General features: G+C 40.3%; 1 protein-coding gene across 2 annotated transcripts in view; it reads left to right on the forward strand.

Annotated features, from left to right (window-relative positions):
- Window positions 1–20448, forward strand: part of VWA3B (von Willebrand factor A domain containing 3B) — a 242905-nt gene that overhangs the window by 118447 nt on the left and 104010 nt on the right. For both annotated transcript variants that reach the window (XR_009344834.1, XM_059134682.1), the window contains exons 13-16: window positions 1562–1660; window positions 8364–8546; window positions 16896–17026; window positions 20118–20275. Coding sequence is in view for 1 of the 2 variants with exons in the window: in XM_059134682.1 (XP_058990665.1) it covers window positions 1562–1660; window positions 8364–8546; window positions 16896–17026; window positions 20118–20275 (571 nt within the window). In the remaining variant the exon portion in view is untranslated. The remainder of the gene's footprint in view (window positions 1–1561; window positions 1661–8363; window positions 8547–16895; window positions 17027–20117; window positions 20276–20448) is intronic.

Here is a 20448-nt window from a genome sequence, read left to right on the forward strand (position 1 = left end):
TTGTATCTTGGTAATATGTTGTTTGTTTCTGCTTAGGGTGTTCATTTTTTGTTGTTCTTAAAAGCTAGACATCATGTGTAGTATATAGATACTGAGATAAATTTTATTCACGTCTGGAAATGAGCATACGTTTCTTTTTGTGGGGAGAGGCATAAACTTAATCTGATCCAGAGCTGGGTTGGGTTTGCCGTCTGTTTGTTCCTGTTACCTTCAGTGCACCTGCCCTCACATTCTTGGGGTGGTACTCAGGCTTAGGGTGGGGGATGACATTTTAGAGGCTTGTCCTTTAGTGTCTGATCTACCCTCAGATTTTAATTTTCCCTTCACACTGGGCCTCAGACAGAGTCTGTCTCTTTATATGTTCCTTGCTGGTCAGTGTTTGTAGGAGAAGGGTGGGGTGTGTGTTCTCTGAGCCTTCATTTTAGGGGGACTGCAGTCTCAGAGGCTCAGGGGTCTGTCCCACTTAGTAGTTCCGAGCCCAGCATCTAGCCCGGCTACTTTTCCAGGTGTGGAGTATTTGGTTTTTCCCCCTTTCCTTCCCTCCTCTGCCCTGGATTTTCACCAGAGCCCTAAGGCTGACTGTGTTTGTTGCCTCTCTCCCCCCTGCCTCCCTCATCCCACACATTCACTCATTAGAGCTTTTATTCTGAAGGTGAGATGGAGCACAAGGGTTCCTGTGTAACTCTTCTTCCCCAGTTCTGCTCCATGAAGGAGACTTTCTTGGGCCAATCTTTTCTGTGAGCGCCTGTGGGCTTTGTGGTGAAAATGCCTTCAAGAGAATGCAGATTTCCCCTCTACCTGTGGCCTGCAGACCTTTACCTTCTCACCAGTATATAGCTAGCTAGCCTCCACCAGTTCACCAATCACCCCAGGCAAGCTCTTCTGACCTAATGTCCCCTGCATCTCGTCCCAGGAGCCTGTGCTTACACCTCACTGGTCCCTGCACACGTCTGTCTCTCCTCACACTTGGGGCCAGCTGGTCACCCTGTGACCTGAGCACTCTGAGGAGTGTAACAAAAGGCAATGATGTGTTGTTGTTCATCTGGCTTCTTTTTGTTATAAGTTTGACAGTGACACTCTAGCCAGCACTCTGTATCCCTGGGCAGAAACTGCAGGAGTTTTAAAAACTTAAACAGTTTCCTTGCTATACCCCAGATGGCTGATGTTACCATGCTCACACTTGAATAAATCCTGGTCTCTCTTGCCAGGCTTGTATTCAAACTGTATGTTTAAACTGTTGACAGCCTCATGAACAGTAACTGACTTAGTGCCTTACAAAGATAGTTACATTAAGAACTATGTCATCAGGACAGGAAGTCCATAGTCCTGGCTTCTAATAGCCCTGGAATTGTCTGGATAGAGGCTTTTATGGCATGCCCAAGGATTTGGCTCCTTGGAATTACTGGGTTTAAATTATTACTTCAATATAATTTTATCTTTATTTCACAGGCATTTTTCTTTCTTTTTTATTTTATTTATTTATTTATTTTTGGAAGCAGAAAATAACTTGTTTGTGAGAGTTTTCTGGAGATTCAAGTACCTCTCTCTGTCTCCTTTGTAGATTGGAAGTTCCACAAACACCCTGCATGCCTTGCAAATTGCTTTTGCTGATGAAGAAACACAAGTAATCTACCTTTTGACAGATGGGAGACCTGATCAGGTACTTACCAAGGTTGGGAACAAAAAGGGATTCACCAGTGCCCTGAAAGTAAATGCCGAGAATGGGTTTGAGGGACGTTTTCAACTGCTTGAAACAGCTTGAAAAACTGTTGAAAGATGTTTCCTTGGCCTAGGGACCCAGAACTGAGGTGAAAAAATACACTGAGGAATGCCTTTGTCTGCTGAAATGCAGAGGGGAATTTATGTGACATCAAGTGTTGTCTTGAGGCGCCACACACCCACAGGCCTGGAGACCAACCCCATGAAAGGAGATCTCCACCTTTCCAGTGAGGACTGGTGTATATTTTGTTACAAACTAAGAGTAAGGAGATTCTTTTTGATTTTTTTTTTCCTCTGGGGACTCCAAATCTAAACATGTCACTGCACAATGTCCTTGGTTTTACCCCTAATTTTAACTTCGTAATCATTCAAACAAAAGCATGCCTTTCTAGTGAAATGTTCTTTGTTTTGCTTAGCCTAACTGGAAAATATTTGAAAAGTTTTAGTGGAGTCTGTTCATCTTCTTTTGAGCTTTGTGAATGGAAGACTAATGCTGTGGGCATTGAATAAACATAGGGATTTGCAGGCCAGTACAATGTAAATTAACCGCTTAAGTGAATTAGTATCAACTTGCATCCTTCTTTGTGAGATGTTTGCATGTGAAGAGTGCTAGGCAAGTATTGTAAAATATCCTGAGTCAGATGGTCCAAGGCTTAAATAGTAAAGCAACTGGATTTTATTACAGCATGAGATTTATGGCAGAGAAGTTATATGTAAAGTGAATTTTGTTTTTTTGTAAAGTGAAGTTTTATTTTGAATGATTTTCTTATCAACTTCATTATGCTTTCTGTTCAAAAGCAATTTATTGTGCCTTGCTTATGTTCCTTGTGTGGTGCCAAGGTTTGAGGCTACAAGCATGAATGGTATCTTACCCCTGCCTTAAGGGCATTTATACTTCAGAGGATATGCTAGACATGTGTGGTTAACTCTGATCTGACACAGGGTGTGGGGCTGTCTGTGCTGTGAGATGTCTGAGAACAGAGCTGCTGTACAAGATGGGGAGAAGGCTGGGGAAGGTTCCACTGAGGAGGGGACATTTGATCTGTGTCTGGAAAGAGGAGAAGGGATTTTCTAAACAGAGGAGATGACTAGTATCCTGGGCAGAAGAAACAGAGGTGTGGAAATATGTGGACTGCTCAGAGAAGCAATCTGAGAGCAAGGACAATGACAGAAGAGTGTTGGGGTTGAGGCTGGAAGGTTCGGTTGGAGGAAATAATCCTTGATGGCCACCTGGAATGAGTGGGTGGGCTTTACCACAGTAAGGGCTGGGGGGTGGCACTCAGCAGGGCAGGTGGTCCCATTCACCTGTACTTCAGAAATGTGCCTCAGGAGTGCAAGGGAAAGACTAAATCTTGATGGGAGTTAGTGAGGGCCCACATCAGGTAGGAAACAGAAATGTGGAAGAGAGGACTCTCCTCAGAGATGAGATAATAGAGTAACATCAAAGGACTTGGTGACCAGTTTGGGAACAGAGGAGGACAGAGTGAGGAGAAGATGGGAGAAAGAGAAAACGGAATCACAATGTGACTGATTTGTAGTTTATAACAATATGTTAGTAACTGATTTAAATTTAAACTTAAAGAAGGAATAGTGTTTGGGAGTTCCTGGTGAACGAAGTCAGCTTTGAGTACCTGTAGTTCAAGGATGTCCAGAGACCTCTTGAAATAAGGGGCTGGTGTTTGGGAAGGATGGGGGTAGGGATTCTGATTTGAAAGTCATTTGTACAAGGGGTCTTTACTTTTTTAATAAACTCTTACTGATTTTACTGTTTGCACTATAGGTCAGTTACAAAATATAGGTCAGCATATGAGCATAAAAAGGAAGAAAGTTTAACTCACTCATAATTCAGTTTTGTGTTCTCCCTTGTTTCATCTAATATATGCATTTTTTTGCAAGTCATGAGAAATTCTTCCAAAACATCATTCTCAATGACTGTATCACATTCCATTATATAGATTTAATATAACTTCTAACTTGGAAGTTAATTTTATTTAATTTTTGAATAGTAATACATTCACATGGTATAAATTACAAAGGTACAAAAGGGTATGCAGAGAAGATTCTCTCTCCAACGTCCTGTTCACTAGCTAAGAGGCAATGTCTGTTACCAGTTTCTTAGATCTTCTTTCAGAAACTGTTATGCAAACAGAAATGTATTTTTATATACTCTCTTTTATAAATATATAAATGATGGTGTATTACACACATTATATTGCACCTTTATTTATAAAACAATATGACTTGGAAGTTGCTTAATATATAAAGAACTTCCTCATTTTTTATAGCTGCCTAGGATTCCTAGAGATGGACACTGAGGTTGTTTTCAGTCTTTCTGTTATACACTATGTCTCAAAAATAACTATGCACATGTGTTTTGTATATGTTTATCTGTAGCATAAATTCTGAGAAGTAGGCTTAGTCCAAAGGTATGCATTTTGAGAGGTACTGCTAAATAGTCCCCCAAAAGGGATGGACCAAGTAATACTCCTATTAGCTGTGTATTGGGAAGGACTCTTGATTCACAGTCTACCATGTATTTCAGAGGGTCTGGAATCTCCCGAGAGTATATACAAAATGTACTTGTACATTTCTCTGGGAGAAGAGCCCTCCCTAGCTTTCACCAGAGGAGATCTATGGAAACTTCACCAGAAGATCTATGGAAACAGATGATAATCAGAATCAGAAATATCCAGGCCACCTGAAAAGTAATTTATAAACTCCTAGTTAGGCATTTTGTGTTCATATCTGCCTTTTCTCCTGTGCAGTCCATTTTTTCTGCATTGTCCCTCAGATTCTCTCCAAAAAGCAAATGAGTATTTGATATTCATGTTCTGTGTAGAGGACATTAACACATATCACTCAATCTCCATTTCTTTTTTGAACTTGTCACTGACTTTGTAGGACCTGAATATGTTAAGGCTGGTGCTCTTATTCCCAATACTCAGCAGAATTTTCTGCTTGAAAGGACACACCAAAATGAGGTTCAGGATTTAATTCCATAGATAACCAGCTTACTTTTGTTTATTAAATGTCCAGGGAAGAATTATATAGCAAGACAAGTCTTAAATTAATCAAGTTAAAAGAATTCTAATAATATTAGTTGTCATTAAAATAGAATTGCTAGGTGTCCTTTGGTGGGCATCTCTAGGTATGAATGGACACAGCCCAGCACAGTGCTGCATTCTGGGGCTTCTTTGAAGTTAGGAACTTATCCTGGCAGGACTCAAGACAATGGGGTTGAGGAAGGCTTCTGTGCTGTTCTAAACACAAATGAGTGGGGAAAGCCTAACATGAGCTGTGCGAGGGGTGGGGAGCTCAGAGAAGAAACAGGATGAGCCACTGTGCAGACAAACCTCCTTCAGAAGTTAGAGGAGTTAGGGGGACCTATCCCTGCCTCTCTTCCCACCCCAAGTTGACATTTGTGGCGAAAGGGTCACATTGTTTAGAAAGTGAAAATGCACATTTGTTCAGATTCAGAGAAGAGGGAACTGGGGAGAGTCTCTCAGGCATGCTGCTTGACCTCATTTAGGGATGGAAGGGACTTCTGTGGGGAACATATGAAGGAGTCCTGGGCTGAGAAAGGTTTCCTCAATGTGATCTAGGAGTTACACAAGGAGAAGGCCCACTACTTTCTAGTAACAAAGCTCCTAGAGTAAGTGACTAGAGGAATCAGGATCAGCAAAGGCTGCTGTCGTAACAGGTTTTCTTCCATGTTCTGAGCCTCCTCTTCAGAGCTGTGAAGGCATAAACCAGGGAGAGGAATCCATGGGGGCAGGGGGTACAGGCAGGAGGTCAGGAATGGCTCTTTTACCCTGTAGGTATTGAGCTTGTGCAACAACCCCACTGTCTGTGCAGCTCTCTAACACCACGGGGTATGAGAACATCATGTCAGTTTAGAAAACACTACCTAAGGCTGGATGCATGTGGGAGGCTCACTATGATACACTAATAGGCTTTTTCATGCCTGGGTGCTCTCTAGCTGTATGGAATGGTAGAAATGGTTTTGGAGCTAGAGATCTCTGCTGGAAGTTCACCCCAGCATGGTTCATCTGAATGACCTCGGGCAAGTTCTCTACTGTGAATTTCCTCATCTGTGGCTCAAAACCAATACTCCCTACTCACAAATTTGCTTGGAGTATGATGTCCCATGACATTCCCCATGAATGCATTCCACAGGTGTTTATTGAGTACCTTGTATATGCCAGGCACTGCTATCAGTCTGGGATACAGTAGTAAGCAAGATGAACAAGGTGCCTATCTTCAGAGAAGCTTATATTTTATAGGGAGATAGGCAATGAACGAATAAATATATGAAGTAATGTCAGGCAGCATATGAACAGATGAAAATGCTACCCACAGTACCTGGCACCCACAGTCAATATTAAATCAATGTTAATTTCTTTCCCTTTCCAAATATCTCAGCTCTAAGTCAGTATAAGAATAGTTCCTGGCTTAAAGGCTATAAAATTAGCAGAATTTAGAACTAGTATCTCCAGTCTGGTATCAGGGGCAGTGGCCAGGATTCGCTGGTAAGAAACAAGGACAATAATAGCACCCACCTCAGAGGGTTATGGAGAGGATAGAGGTGGACAGCACGAGCAGAGCTCTTAGTGCTCAATACATAGTAGGTATTCAGAAATAGAAGCTAAACTGAATGAAGAGGAGGCGGCTTGCATTTGACAAGCTGGTTGGGGTCAGCTCATTTAGGTTACTATTTGGTTAGAAGCATGTGTTCTGATGAGCACTGGGTGTTACAGGCAACTAATGAATCATTGAACACTACATCAAAAACTATTGATGTACTATATGCTGGCTAAATGAACATTTAAAAAAATAAGAAAGAAAGAAAACAGCTGATGTCCAGAGGGGAGAGGAGAGAAAAAGGATGAGAGGTGGAGGTGGGCTTAGGGGTAGGGCCAGTCTCAATGCTGGAGCCAGACACAGAGACTGAAGCTGTGTGTAAGTGGTGGCTAGAATGAGACCAGAACCTGGGGAACCACTTAACCAACCACTTCCTGGGCAGTGTGTGAGCTGCACAAGGCCAGCCAGTGGTGTGTCTCCCTTTTCACTCTGCCTTTCCAGGACACATAACCCAAATATAGGAAGGGTTAAAGGCCAAATGATAGAAACTATAAGTGGACAATGGAACTGGGTGAAGGAGCCAGCAAGTTGGGTTAATCAAAGAGGGTCTCCTGGCACTGAGAAATGTAGAGGAAATGGGGGCAGGCCAATCAGAGGCAGTTTCTGAAGGTTCTTGGCTGAGAACTCGGATGATGGTGTGGTGGAGAGACGGCAGGGGAATTAATCAGTTCTTCTTTCCTGAGGGTTAGGTGATATAAACATTACTTGAGAGTCCTTACCAAGAGACTATTTTATTGCAAATGATGGGAACAAACAGTCTGGCATTGCTTCTGATACTAAAAATTGGCTTTGAATTCCAGACTTATGGCTTAAGAGCTTGATGGCCCTGCTGAGTCTCAGTTTCTCCTTCTGTATGTGGGGCCCTTAACTACTGGGCCAAGTAAAGTTGTGTATTACTGGGGATAAAAGTAGAGGAGCAGACAAATGATGGCTGAAACAATGGAGAGATTTATAGTCCTATGAATAAGAAGCCCAGCATAGGTAGTCTAGGTTCTAGAGCTACTCAAGAGGTCTCCAAGAAAATAACCTTCTTTTTATGTTCATTCTCCACCATCTTTGTTTATAATTTCTATCCTCCTTGTTGCAAAATGGCTACTCTATCTCTAGGCAGTGTCTGTTTTCCAGCGGGATGGAGGATGGGAAGGGGAAGGACATTAGATTTGTTGTTGTCATTGTTGCTAAATCTTTGCCTTTTTATTAGAGAAAAGGATATCTTCCCTGGGACTTCTGCCTATATCTCAGTGGATAGAACTGGGTCAGATGGCTAATTCTAGATGCAAAAGAGGGTCAGAAGATGAGTTTCTATGTGTGTATTGTTTGTTTGTTTTAAACTAGGCACATTGCTGTCATGAAAAGAAAACCAGGGTTCTGACAGTAAAAAAGGATGAGAGGAATTTATATTAGTAGTCAACTATCCATCTTTCTAACTACCTCACAGGATTGTTGTGAGGATTATTAACTGCTATGTTATACTCACAGCAGAGTGCCTCAATAATTCTCTCTTCTTTCACTTGGGAGACACAATGACCATCATCTACCTGAAGCTGGAAAATGCTCTTTTCAAGTAGATGCTTGGGAAGCCATATTGAGATCCAGTAGCTTCACTCTGTAGAATCCCAATAGCCATGTGTTCCACTGATGCTTTCAGTGCTCTAAAGTATAGCTCAGCACTTTAAAAGCATGAACTCTAGGCTCAGGTGCACTTAATGGTGATTTGGTTAGTCACATCTTTCTTCAACAATTGTTTCTGTACCAAATTGTGAGCCTGTAGAGGCAAGGGCTGAGTCATTGGTCTTCATACTCTCACCATCTGGCAGTGTTTGCTTTGTTTATTGAATTGAATTGATACCTTTCCAAGAAGCCATTCATCACTGTATAAGGAATTACTAGTTGAGAATCTCACAATCTATAGCAAATACTAAGGATTTTCACATTTTTATTTTTTCTTTCTTTTCTTCTCACTTTCCATCTCCCTGTTTCCCCCTCAAAATGTATCATTTCAGCCACCTGAAATGGTTATAGACCAAGTCAAAGTTTTTCAGAAAATTCCTATTTACACCATCTCCTTCAATTACAATGATGAGATTGCAAATGGATTTTTGAGTGAGCTTGCTTCTTTGACTGGGGGAGAGTTCCATTTTTATAATTTTGGCTGTAAGGATCTGTGTCCTCCAGGGATTGTTCAGGTAAGATCTTAATATAAGAGAGTATTCATTAATTTGGGCATTACAGACTGGAGGCCAGTGGACAATAACTTAATTGAGAAAATTGCTACCATAAAGACAAGTTGAGCAAATGAAATCACCCAAGTGTGTACTACAAAATGTGGTCCAAGGACCATCTGAACTAAGGCATTTATGAAAATGCAGATTCCTGGGTCATACTTCAGAGCTGCTAAATTAGGCTTTAGGCATAGAGGCACAGGAATCTTAATTAATATATTTTGTTTTTCCTCTAGGTTTTTTTTTTTTTTTTTATTATGGAAAGTTTCAAACATACTCGAAAGTAGAAGAGTATGTGGACCCCATCCCATATACCCATTATCAGATTCAATAATTATCAACATTTTGCCAAATTTAGGAATCTGTGTTTTTAACAAGCATTACCAGAAGGTCCCTACCTGTAGTTTGTTAACCACAGCTGTTTACAGGGATTTGTGGGAAACTTAAGAAAAATTCAGATCCTAAGTAGTTGTCTCCTGACCTCTCAGACTGTATAACCTTGGGACCATCTGATAAAGCATTTCATTCCAATAGGCTGATGGGAGAAAGTAAATAAAATTATATTCTCCAGTCCTTTAATCTTGGCCTGAGGAAATACATTTCAAGATTTCTCTTCTAGAGAACTTTTTTTGGTCTTATTGTCTGTCCTGTGGAATCACTTTAAATCCAGGACAGGCCAGAATATCAATCAGTGCTTATATTTGAAGAAACTACCAGAGTCTGGGGAATGAATCATTTGAAAGGATTGAGGGAACAATGACCTCTCTGAGCTTACACAGAGCACGGAATAGTGACTATAACCCCACCAGCGAGACTGGAAAACCTCATCATCCAGTAGGCATTAGGTAGAGTATAAAGAAGGGTTTTGCCTCAGGAGTAGGGACAACCAAATACTGCCCCAGGTCTGCTTAGAAAACCTTAAATGAAGACCTGACAGACTCAAACTTTATCCTGCATCCCTGAACAAACCCCAAGAATAAATATAAGAAAGCAAAAATATCCATTACCCAAAAAAGTAAATTGACTATTTCTGACATCCAATCAAATAGTACCAGGTATATAAAGAAGCAGGAAAATAAGGTCCATAATGAGAAAAAGCAAACAGAAAAATTAAAACATATGCATAGCTGACTCAGATGTTAGTATTAGAGCATTAAAACAGTTATTGTAGCTGTGTTTGCTGTGTTCAAAAAGGAAGAGACATGAAAGATATAAGTAAGTCACAAATAAAAATTTTAGAGGTGATAACTAAAATATATGAGGTAAAAAAAATACATGGAATATGAGGAACAACAGGTAAGACATTGCAGAACAAAACACTAGTAAACTGCAAGGCAGCAATAGAAACTATCCAAAATGTAACACAGAGAAGAGAATTAAAGCAATAAACAAGCAAACAAAACCGCAGAAAATAGGGCATAAATGAGCCATGGAAAAATTCAGGAAGGCTAGTAAATACGTAATTGAAACAATAGTGCCAGAATTTTTCCAGTTTGGTTGGAAACTATAAACCCACAGACCCAAGAAACACAATGAATGCCAAGCACAAGAAACATGAAGAAAATCACACCAAGTCATATCAGAATTAAACTTCTCAGAAGTAATGACAAGAGAAAAGTCTTAAACGAATAGGGTGAAAGAAGACAAATGGGTACAGAGGAACACAGGGAAGACTAGCAGCATATTTCTCATCAGAAACAATGCATGTGGAATTATAGCGGAATGATATTTTTAAAGTACTGGAAGACAAAAAGGCTCTGTGTAGAATCTATACCCTGAAAATATCTTTCAAAAAGGGAAGTGGAATGAAGACTTCAGAGATACACAAAAAATGAAAGAACTCGTCACCAATAAACCTGCAGTATAAGAAATGTTAAAGCGAGTACTTCAGGTAGAAGGAAAAGCATATCAGATGGAAATACAGATATACACTAAGGAATGAAAACCGGAGGATAGCTACATGGTAAATGCATAGGTAGATAAGTAAGGCTTTTTTCCCCTTGTTATTTGCATATAATTATAAGGTAAATTACTGGAGGGACTTCCAGTTCCCACAACAAAGGTATAGTCCCATTCCTCCTAGGTCCTACACCTTAAGCTAAAAAATGTCCTGGACATAACACAACAAATAAGCATAAGAATACTCTGAAAGGTGAAAAGAAGAAGGAGGACTTCCTGGGGGCCTCAGAACTTAAGGATTATATGACAATAAGTCTTGGGGGATTTGTTAATGCCTTCCATATATCCCAGAGAGGGCACTGCTGAACCCTCCAATCTGGAATCTGTAATAGACACAGACCAAAAAAAAATGACCCAAGGAAAGCTTATTCTCTCTAGTCAAAGGACTGGGAAGAAGGTGACCTAAAAACAGAAAACCATTTTTGTTTTCTTTTTTTAGATTTTTATTTATTTATTTGACAGAGAGATCACAAGTAGGCAGAGAGGCAGGCAGAGAGGGGTGGGGGGAGCAGGCTCCCCACTGAGCAGAGAGCCCAATGCAGGGCTCATTCTCAGGACCCTGAGACCATGACCTGAGACGAAGGCAGAGGCTTAACCCACTGAGCCACTCAGGTGCCCCAGAAAACCTTTTAAACAATATCTGCCATAATCCAGCCATATAACAATGGAAAAACTGCACCCCTTTCCCTGAGATTTGAGTGGAACTGAACAAAGAGCTGATTTTCCACACTACTGGGAAGTAAGTGATGGTGCTCTGATCCCTCTGCCAGGTGGTATCAAGGAACTGACCAGAGAGCTAATCTTCCAGCCTTCACTGTCAGAGTAGTGTGAGTAGGGCTGAATGGAAAGCTGATTTTCCAGACCCTGATAGAGTAGGTGGTGCTCTAACTCCCATGCTAGGATAGTATCAGAAGATTGAGAAGGAAGCTTATTGTCCATCCCCTCTCCAGTGGAAGACAGTAGTGCTCTGATTCTCCCACCATGGAGTCTAGTGGCAAACTGGGTCTCTATCCCACCAGGCATTTCTAAGACTTAACAAAGCAATGTGAGGATGGTCCAGTCACTACTGTACTTTGCTTCAGCCCTCATCTCAGTGGGACTCAGCAACGAGATGAACTTCCACAAACACTCAACATCAGTGAAAAAGAAAAAGGAATTGTGAGTTACAGATAGACAATGCTCCACTTTCCCCCTGTCCCTGATGCCAATGAGGGTCCATAGGGTGCTGAGCCTCCATTAACACCCAACAGAATAAAAATAAATGAAGTGTGAAAGGGGAGTAACCCCCACTGTGGTCCTTTCTGAGTGGAGAGCTGATTCTCAGCCCCCATTCAGGAACATTAAGACCAAAGGAGGCAGTGCTATCTGGGGCTACTCTGTACTCTGATTCTCTACCCTTAGGATCTCTCACTGTGAACAAAGTAGAGATTACTGGCCTACATAAAGAGAACTGAACTTCCAATTCCTGAACTCCTGACACTGTCGCAGCCTGCCTTGATGAAAATAACTGGAAAAAAAAATCCACTAGATACACAGTTGTGCCCCAAATAAAGTAAAATATAGCTGCAAGAGTCCCCAAACGTATTAAAAAGTATACTAGAAAAACAGGTTCACTGGAATAGGTGGTCAAGACTAGCCAAAGAGACACAGCCACAAGTGGCCTAGTCTTGGAAGCCTCTTTTCTCCCACAGATCTGAGACTCTTCTCTGCACAGAGGCATCAGAGTGTATGGGAAAAATAGGCAAGAAGACCTCAGCCAGAGCAAGGGGTTCATTCCAGGAAAACTGTCTTCCTATGCCTCCTAAGCTACCTAGTGACACAGGTCACCCAGGGGACACTAGTTGTAGAGGCACCAAGAAACACCTGGCAGTCTGACTAGGGGAAACTCCTTTTCCCTGCTCAGACAGCACCAGCAGAGACTAGTGGGAGCCCCAGCAACACCAAATTGAAAGAAGACCAAAATAATATAAAAAAGTCTCTGAAAATTAAATTGCCATTGGAGCAAGAGCCCACAAAAGTAGGACTAAAGTCTCACATGCTAAATTTAAACAGGGTTACTGCAAGCTAAAATAAAAGCTTTAAAATAGAACCCAACGTGAGACAGGAATCCATCAGAATCCTAGAGGAGAACATAGGCAGTAATCTCTTCGATATCAGCCACAGCAACTTCTTTCAAGATATGTCTCCAAAGGCAAAGGAAACAAAAGCGAAGATGAACTTTTGGGACTTCATCAAAATCAAAAACTTCTGCACAGCCAAGGAAATAGTCAAGAAAACAAAGAGGCAACCCATGGAATGGGAGAAGATATTTGCAAATGACAGTACAGACAAAAAGTTGATATCCAGGATCTATAATGAATTCCTCAAACTCAACACACACAAAACAGCAATCATATCAAAAAATGGGCAGAAGACATGGACAGACACTTCTCTAATAAAGACATACAAATGGCTATCAGACACATGAAAAAATGTTCATCATCACCAGCCATCAGGGAGATTCAAATTAAAACTACATTGAGTTATCATCTTACACCAGTTAGAATGGCCAAAATTAGCAAGACAGGAAACAACATGTGTTGGAAAGGATGTGGAGTAAGGGAAACCCTCTTACACTGTTGGTGGGAATGCAAGTTGGTGCAGCCTCTTTGGAGAACAGTGTGGAGATTCCTCAAGAAATTAAAAATAGAACTTCCCTATGACCCTGCCATTGCACTCCTGGGTATTTACCCCAAAGATACAGATGTCGTGAAAAGAAGGGCCATCTGTACCCCCCAATGTTTTTTTTTAAAGGTTTTATTTATTTATTTGACAGAGAGAGATCACAAGTAGGCAGAGAGGCAGGCAGAGAGAGAGAGAGGAGGAAGCAGGCTCCCTGCTGAGCAGAGAGCCCGATGCGGGACTTGATCCCAGGACCCTGAGATCATGACCCGAGCCGAAGGCAGCAGCTTAACCCACTGAGCCACCCAGGCGCCCTGTACCCCCAAAGTTTATAGCAGCAATGGCCACGGTCACCAAACTGTGGAAAGAACCAAGATGCCCTTCAATGGACGAATGGATAAGGAAGATGTGGTCCATATACACTATGGAGTATTATGCCTCCATAAGAAAGGACGAATACCCAACTTTTGTAGCAACATGGACGGGACTGGAAGAGATTATGCTGAGTGAAATAAGTCAAGCAGAGAGAGTCAATTATCATATGGTTTCACTTATTTGTGGAGCATAACAAATAGCATGGAGGACAAGGGGAGTTAGGAGAAGGGAGTTGGGGAAATTGGAAGGGGAGGTGAATCATGAGAGACTATGGACTCTGAAAAACAATCTGAGGGTTTTGAAGGGGCGGGGAGTGGGAGGTCGGGGTACCAGGTGGTGGGTATTATAGAGGGCACAGATTGCATGGAGCACTGGGTGTGGTGCAAAAATAATGAATACTGTTATGCTGAAAATTAAAAAATTTTAAAAATACATATAACAGAACAAAACAACAACAACAAAAATAGAACCCAGACTCTCATAATGCAATATAGCTAGAATGTTCAGGATACAGTAAAAAAATCACTCATCATACCAAGAAACAGTAAAATCACAACTTAAACAAGACGAGACCATCACATGATCCCAACACTGAGATAGATGAATTAGATGTTGGAATTACTTGATCAAGATTTTAAAGAACCTACATAAAAATGCCTCAGCAATCAATTATAAGTTTTATGGAGACAAATGAGCAAATAGAAAATATCAGTGAAAATGTAGAAGTTATAAAAATTTCCAAGTTGATATTACAGAACTGGAAGCTATAATAGCAAGTAAACCCACTGGGTGGGCTCAATGGTGAGAGTGGAAATGACTTGATTTTACCAGTGAACTTGAGGTCTGACAATAGAATTTAGCCAGTCTGAACAATGGAGAGAATATACTGAAAAACAACAACAACAACAACAAAAGAAGCCAGAACCATGGGGACCTATAGGACAATAACTGAAGATCCAACATTAGTATCATTGGAGTTCCCCAGAGAGAAGAAAGAAAGGGGAGCTGAAAGACTACATGGAAAAATAACTGAAAACTCCTTAAATTTGGTGAAGGATAAAAACATACAGATTGAAGAAGCTGAGTAAACTCCAAAGAGGATAAACCCAAAGAAATCCATGCCAAGACACACTGTGTTTCAACATTCAAAAACCAAAGACATTTGTCTGTTGAAGGGTATCTTGGCTCTTTCTGCAGATGAATGGATAAAGAAGATGTGGTCCATATATACAATGGAATATTACTCGGCCATCCTAAAGGATGAGTACCCAACTTTTGCATCAACATGGGTGGAGGAACTTATGCATGCATACAACATGCATCAACTGGAGGAGATTATGCTGAGTGAAATAAGTCAAGCAGAGAAAGTCAATTATCATATGGTTTCACCTACTTGTAGAATATAAGGAATAACATGGAGGACATTAGGAGAAGGAAAGGAAAAGTGAAGAGGGGGGAAATTGGAGGGAGAGAGGAACCATGAGAGACTGTGGACTCCGAGAAACCAACTGAGGGTTTTAGAGGGGAAATGGTGGGGGAATGGGTGAGCCTGGTGGTGGATATTAAGGAGGGCATGTACAGCACAGAGCACTGGGTGTTATATGAAAACAGTGAATCATGGAACACTACATCAAAAATTAATGATGTACTGTATGGTGACTAACATAACACAATAAAATATTTTTTTAAAAAATTGAAGACAAAGTCTTTAAAATAGCCCAAAGAAATGACATCAAATTGAGAGTGGATTTTACCAAGGAGGCCAGAAAAGTTTCACAATATTTTTCAAGTGTGGGAAGAAAAGAACCATTGACCACATATTTTGGACAAAACTATCCTTCAGGAATGAAGAGGAAATAAAAATATTCTCAGAGAAATAAAAATTAAAAGAATTTGTTGCTAGAAGCCCTACTCTTTTATTGGCTACAGGAAGTTCTTCACGCAAAAGGAAATAGAAAAATAAGAAATTGTGGAGCATCATGGAAGAAGGGAGAAAAAGCAAAAATATGAGTAGATGTAATAAGTGTCCTTTTCCTCATGAAATCATATTCAGTGATTGAAATAAAAATTATGGCACTCTGTGATATTCAAGACAGTGATAATTTAAAAGTAAAGAAGGTAAAGGGACCTAAGTGGAAGTGAGGTTTCCATATTTTCCTTGAAATAGAAAAATGTTAATGCTAGTAGACTGTTAAAAATCTCACTCATATGCTATCCATACTCAGAGAAACCATTATGAAAACAATATAAAGAGATATACTCAAAAACACTGCAAATAAATCAAGATAGAATTATTTTTTTAAAAGTTCAAGTAACCTGAAGGAAGGCGGGAAAGAAACAGAGGAGCAAGACCAATGAAACAAGTAGAAAACAAATAATAAAATAACAGAGCTTTAACACATCAATAATTACTTTAAATGTAAATGATATAATTACCCCAATTGAAAGGAGAAATAGAAAAATACAAGATTATACTTGTAGACTTCAATACATCTCTCCCAGCAAATGACAGAAACTAATAGATGCAAAATCAGCAAGACAGAGAAGATCTAAACAGCACAACCAACAAGATCTAATTGCCACAGATAAAATACTCCCCACCACAACAGCCAAATACAAACTTTTTTCTAGTGTTCATGGTATACTTATTAAGATAGGCTATACAACAGGTGATAAAACAAACCTCAGCTGATTTAAAAGCATTGGCTATAATAGCTGAATTACAGATTAATTCATTACAGATTAATAGCCCAAGAGTCCATCAACTGATGAATGGATAAAGAAGATATGGAATTTAATTCAGCCATAAAAAAGAATGAAATCTTGCCATTTGCAGTGATATGGATGGAGCTAAAGAGTATTATGCTAAGTGAAAGAAGTCTGTCAGAGAATGACAAATACCGTATAATTTCACTCATATGTGGAGTTTAAGAAGAAAATGAACAAAGGGGAAAAAAGAGAGAGGGAGGCCAACCAACCAACCAAACAAACAAACAAAAAAACCAGACTCTTAACTGTAGAGAACAAACCAGTAGTTACCAGAGAGGAGATGGGGGGGTGCAATGGGTGAAGTAGGGGATGGGGATTAAGGAGTCAAAGGAATGTCAAAGCTTTTCAAATGGTACACTTCACATGCATTTGCTTTATTGTATATGAGTTATATTTCAATAAAGCTGTTTATTAAAATGGAATAGTATGAGAATGACATGAAATCCTTTAATTCTTCTTTTCCTCATATAGTTGACTTTCTGTTAGAAATGTTTGAAATTTGAACTCTTTTATACAATTTTACAATATATTTACATCTTATTTTGGCAGAATGAAGATTTGACTCTTTTAATTAAGGAAATGGAGCAGGGACAAAGTGACCTGGAAAAGGTACAAGACCTTTATTCAGAGTCCTTAATCATGGATTGGTGGTACAATGGAGAAAAGGAAGGGGACAATAAGTGAGTGTGCCAAAGCCCCTGTTTTCCTCATCACTGGGGTCCTCTCAGATGCTCTGCTCACTCTGCTTGACACCTCTTCTTTCTGTAGTACTTTTGGGATTTCCTTTAGTGTAAAGAATCATATAGCATAGGGCGCCTGGGTGGCTCAGTGGGTTAAAGAATCTCATAGCATGATTATGTTAGAATTTCTCTTAAGAAAGGAGAAGGCATAATCTAATAATTTAATTATCTAACATATGGCTTAAGGAGGCCACATATTTACCTTTATATGTAAGTTCTGGAATCTTTGCATGGCACTTAGAACAGTGTTAACGGTTTACTCCACTCTGTGGATGGGCCCCCCCCCCAACCCCAACAGTCATAGAACACAGCAGGAGTGCTGTGTAGGGCAGGAGAGCGGACTCGGGGATTAAGAGGCCCAGGGGTCTGGACTTCACTCTGTGTGATGTTGGTGAATCCCTGACTTCTCTCCAAACCTGTCCATTGATGAGTCTTGGTTTCCTCTTTAAAATGGCAGCTATGGTGGTAGGATTTGGGATAGATAATATCTCAGGTTTTTTTCTACCCTATATTCTGATATGTCTCTAATTAGTAATTTTTAAACAAAAATCAGAACCAATGTGACACTCAGAAAAGGTATCAAATCTTATTAAAAGAATTTAACATTGTACAGATACTCAAATATCACAGCTTCATATAAATACTCTATCAGGAGGATATCTTTTTATTTTAAAGCATGATAGCTAATGGAAAGAAGTTAAAAATACATTTATCAGGGGCACCTGGGTGGCTCAGTAGGTTAAGCCTCTGCCTTCGGTGCAGGTCATGATCCCAGGGTCCTGGGATCGAGCCCCGCATCGCATCGGGCTCTCTGCTCAGCAGGGAGCCTGCTTTCCCGTCTGTCTCTGCCTGCCTCTCTGCCTACTTGTGATCTCTGTCTGTCAAATAAGTGAACAAAATCTTAAAAAAAAAAATACATTTATCAATCAGGATTTCATCTTCATCAAAATTCACTCTCTTCCTGTTAGCAAATTAAGCATTAATATGGGCAGGGAGCAGGGCACGAGCAATGGAATCAGTAAAAAATGATAAATGTTATACTGGGCCATCTCATAATGAGCTATTACAACATTATTTTTAAAGTATTGGAAAAGCTCAGATACAACTTCTAAATGCAGAGAATTTGCACAAGTAAACTAACAGTCAAATAAATGGGCAGCACCTCAGTGTGAATTACCCTCTGTACCTTACCAGCCATTGTTTGGAAGTTGGCTTAGTCAGTTGACTCTATCTGCCATTCATTGAGTAGTGGATGCATTCTTTTTTTATATTTCTTTTTTAGGGGCTGGATAAGGCAGGTTCTGGAGTCATGCAGAGAAGTGTTTTAATCCAGGCTTCCTACCATTACATGTTGGGTAAATTTAGGCGAGTTACTTAACCTTGTGGAGCCTCAGTTTCCTGATCTACAACATAGGAATAATGGTAGTCGGAGTTGGGGAGATTAAACGAGGTTATGACTGTTATATAATAAGAGCTCTAAATTAACATAAAGAAAGAATAAAGCTCAATGCCTCGTTCTACAGGTAGCATGTGTCTATCCTTAGAACATTATGGGGGGCGCCTGGGTGGCTCAGTGGGTTGAAGCCTCTGCCTTCGGCTCAGGTCATGATCCCAGGGTTCTGGGATGGAGCCCCACATCGGGCTCTCTGCTCTGTGTAGAGCCTGCTTCCTCCTCTCTCTCCTCTCTCTCTGCCTGCCTCTCTGCCTACTTGTGATCTCTGTCAAATAAATAAATTAAAATGTTTAAAAAAAAAAGATTAGGAAAAGTTAATTCACTGATTTAACTACACTCAAAAACAAATTGCCTTGTTCTTGCTTTCTACCAGGTGAAAAACATTTCAGCCTCCAATCTCCTCACTCTTCCTTTCTTTTTTTTTTTTAAATTTAATTTTATTTTTTCAGTGTTCCAAGATTCATTGTTTGTGCTCCATGCAATACGTGCCCTCCTTAGTACCCACCACCAGGCTCACCTAACCCCACACCACCTCCCCTCCAAAACCCTCAGTTTGTTTCTCAGTCCACAGTCTTATGGTTTGTCTCCCCCTCCAATTTCCCCCAATTCACTTTTCCTTTCCTTTTCCCAATGTCCTCCATATTATTCCTTATGCTCCACAAGTAGGTGAAACCATATGATAATTGACTCTGCTTTGTTTATTTCACTCAGCATAATCTCCTCCAGTCCCTTCCTTTTTTTTTTTCCCAACATTGTGGAGTACAGACCATGTTCCAGGCAAACTGGGATGCACAGATGAATACAGACCCAGTCCCTTCCATCACAAGATGCACAATGTGGTGGGGCATACAAACGTACATGATTATGGAACACTGGGGGTGGTCTACAAAGTAGACAGTCAGGTCGAGGGTGAAGGAAGGAGGCCATGCTTTACAGTGTTGGAGCAGGAGATTGTTCTGGAAACTTTCCTTTCTGTGGTTGCTATGTTCAGAGCTTCAGAAAAGATAGATCTGGGAGGATTCTCAGGCATTTCTAGGGCCCCTCCTGGCCCCAGATCTTCACAGGAGTGGTTTCCTGTGATCTGATATTGGCACAGGGGTCCAAGGCAAGGATTTCTCTTCTCTGGCTTTTGTAAGAGCTAGCTATTCAACCCTTTGGTTAGAGAAAGGGGTTTCCGTCAGGCTTTCTGATTTACAACTGGCTCTCCCTTATGTTAATTCTCACATCAGTCCCATAGAGTCAGTGCACACCTGAATTTCCTGCAGTTTTTAGAGGAGGAGGAGGATGAAGTTCAAAGACTGAGGGACTTTACCGTGTCCACACAGCCAGAAAGGAACAGAACTGTGATGTGAGCCGTATCTAATGACTCCACATTGGGGCCCCTGTTCACACTTCTGCTTTGGGTGGGGAAAAAGATTATTCTTGAATTAACCAGACGACAGGAAGCCCCCTCCTTTAGTTTGTAGCATTCAACATGATTCTATTGATCTAACTGCCTTCTTGATGGAAATTTTGTCTTTTTATCTCTCCTCTTATTCCTCTTTTTTTTTCTTCTATTTTTTGTCTAAATCAAAACAGGCATCAAAAAGAAATCTGTTCTATGGTTTCAAACCCAGAAAAATGTGCAAAACCTCATTCTGATGTCAAGTCAACACCAATGTCATCCCTAAATACGTTGTACTTACCAGAGGATCTTTCAAATCAAAAGATTCAGAAAAAGAAAGTCCTTCATGCAGGTATCAGTGAACAAAATGGTTTGATTCTCATTATAGGTTTTCCTTCAATGCAAGAAGGTAAAATAAAACTAAATCCACATAATATTTTATTTATTTTTTTTTTAATTTTTTTATTTTTTATAAACATATATTTTTATCCCCAGGGGTACAGGTCTGTGAATCACCAGGTTTAC

Source organism: Mustela lutreola, chromosome 9, assembly GCF_030435805.1.
Source record: "Mustela lutreola isolate mMusLut2 chromosome 9, mMusLut2.pri, whole genome shotgun sequence".
Lineage (NCBI taxonomy): Eukaryota > Metazoa > Chordata > Mammalia > Carnivora > Mustelidae > Mustela > Mustela lutreola.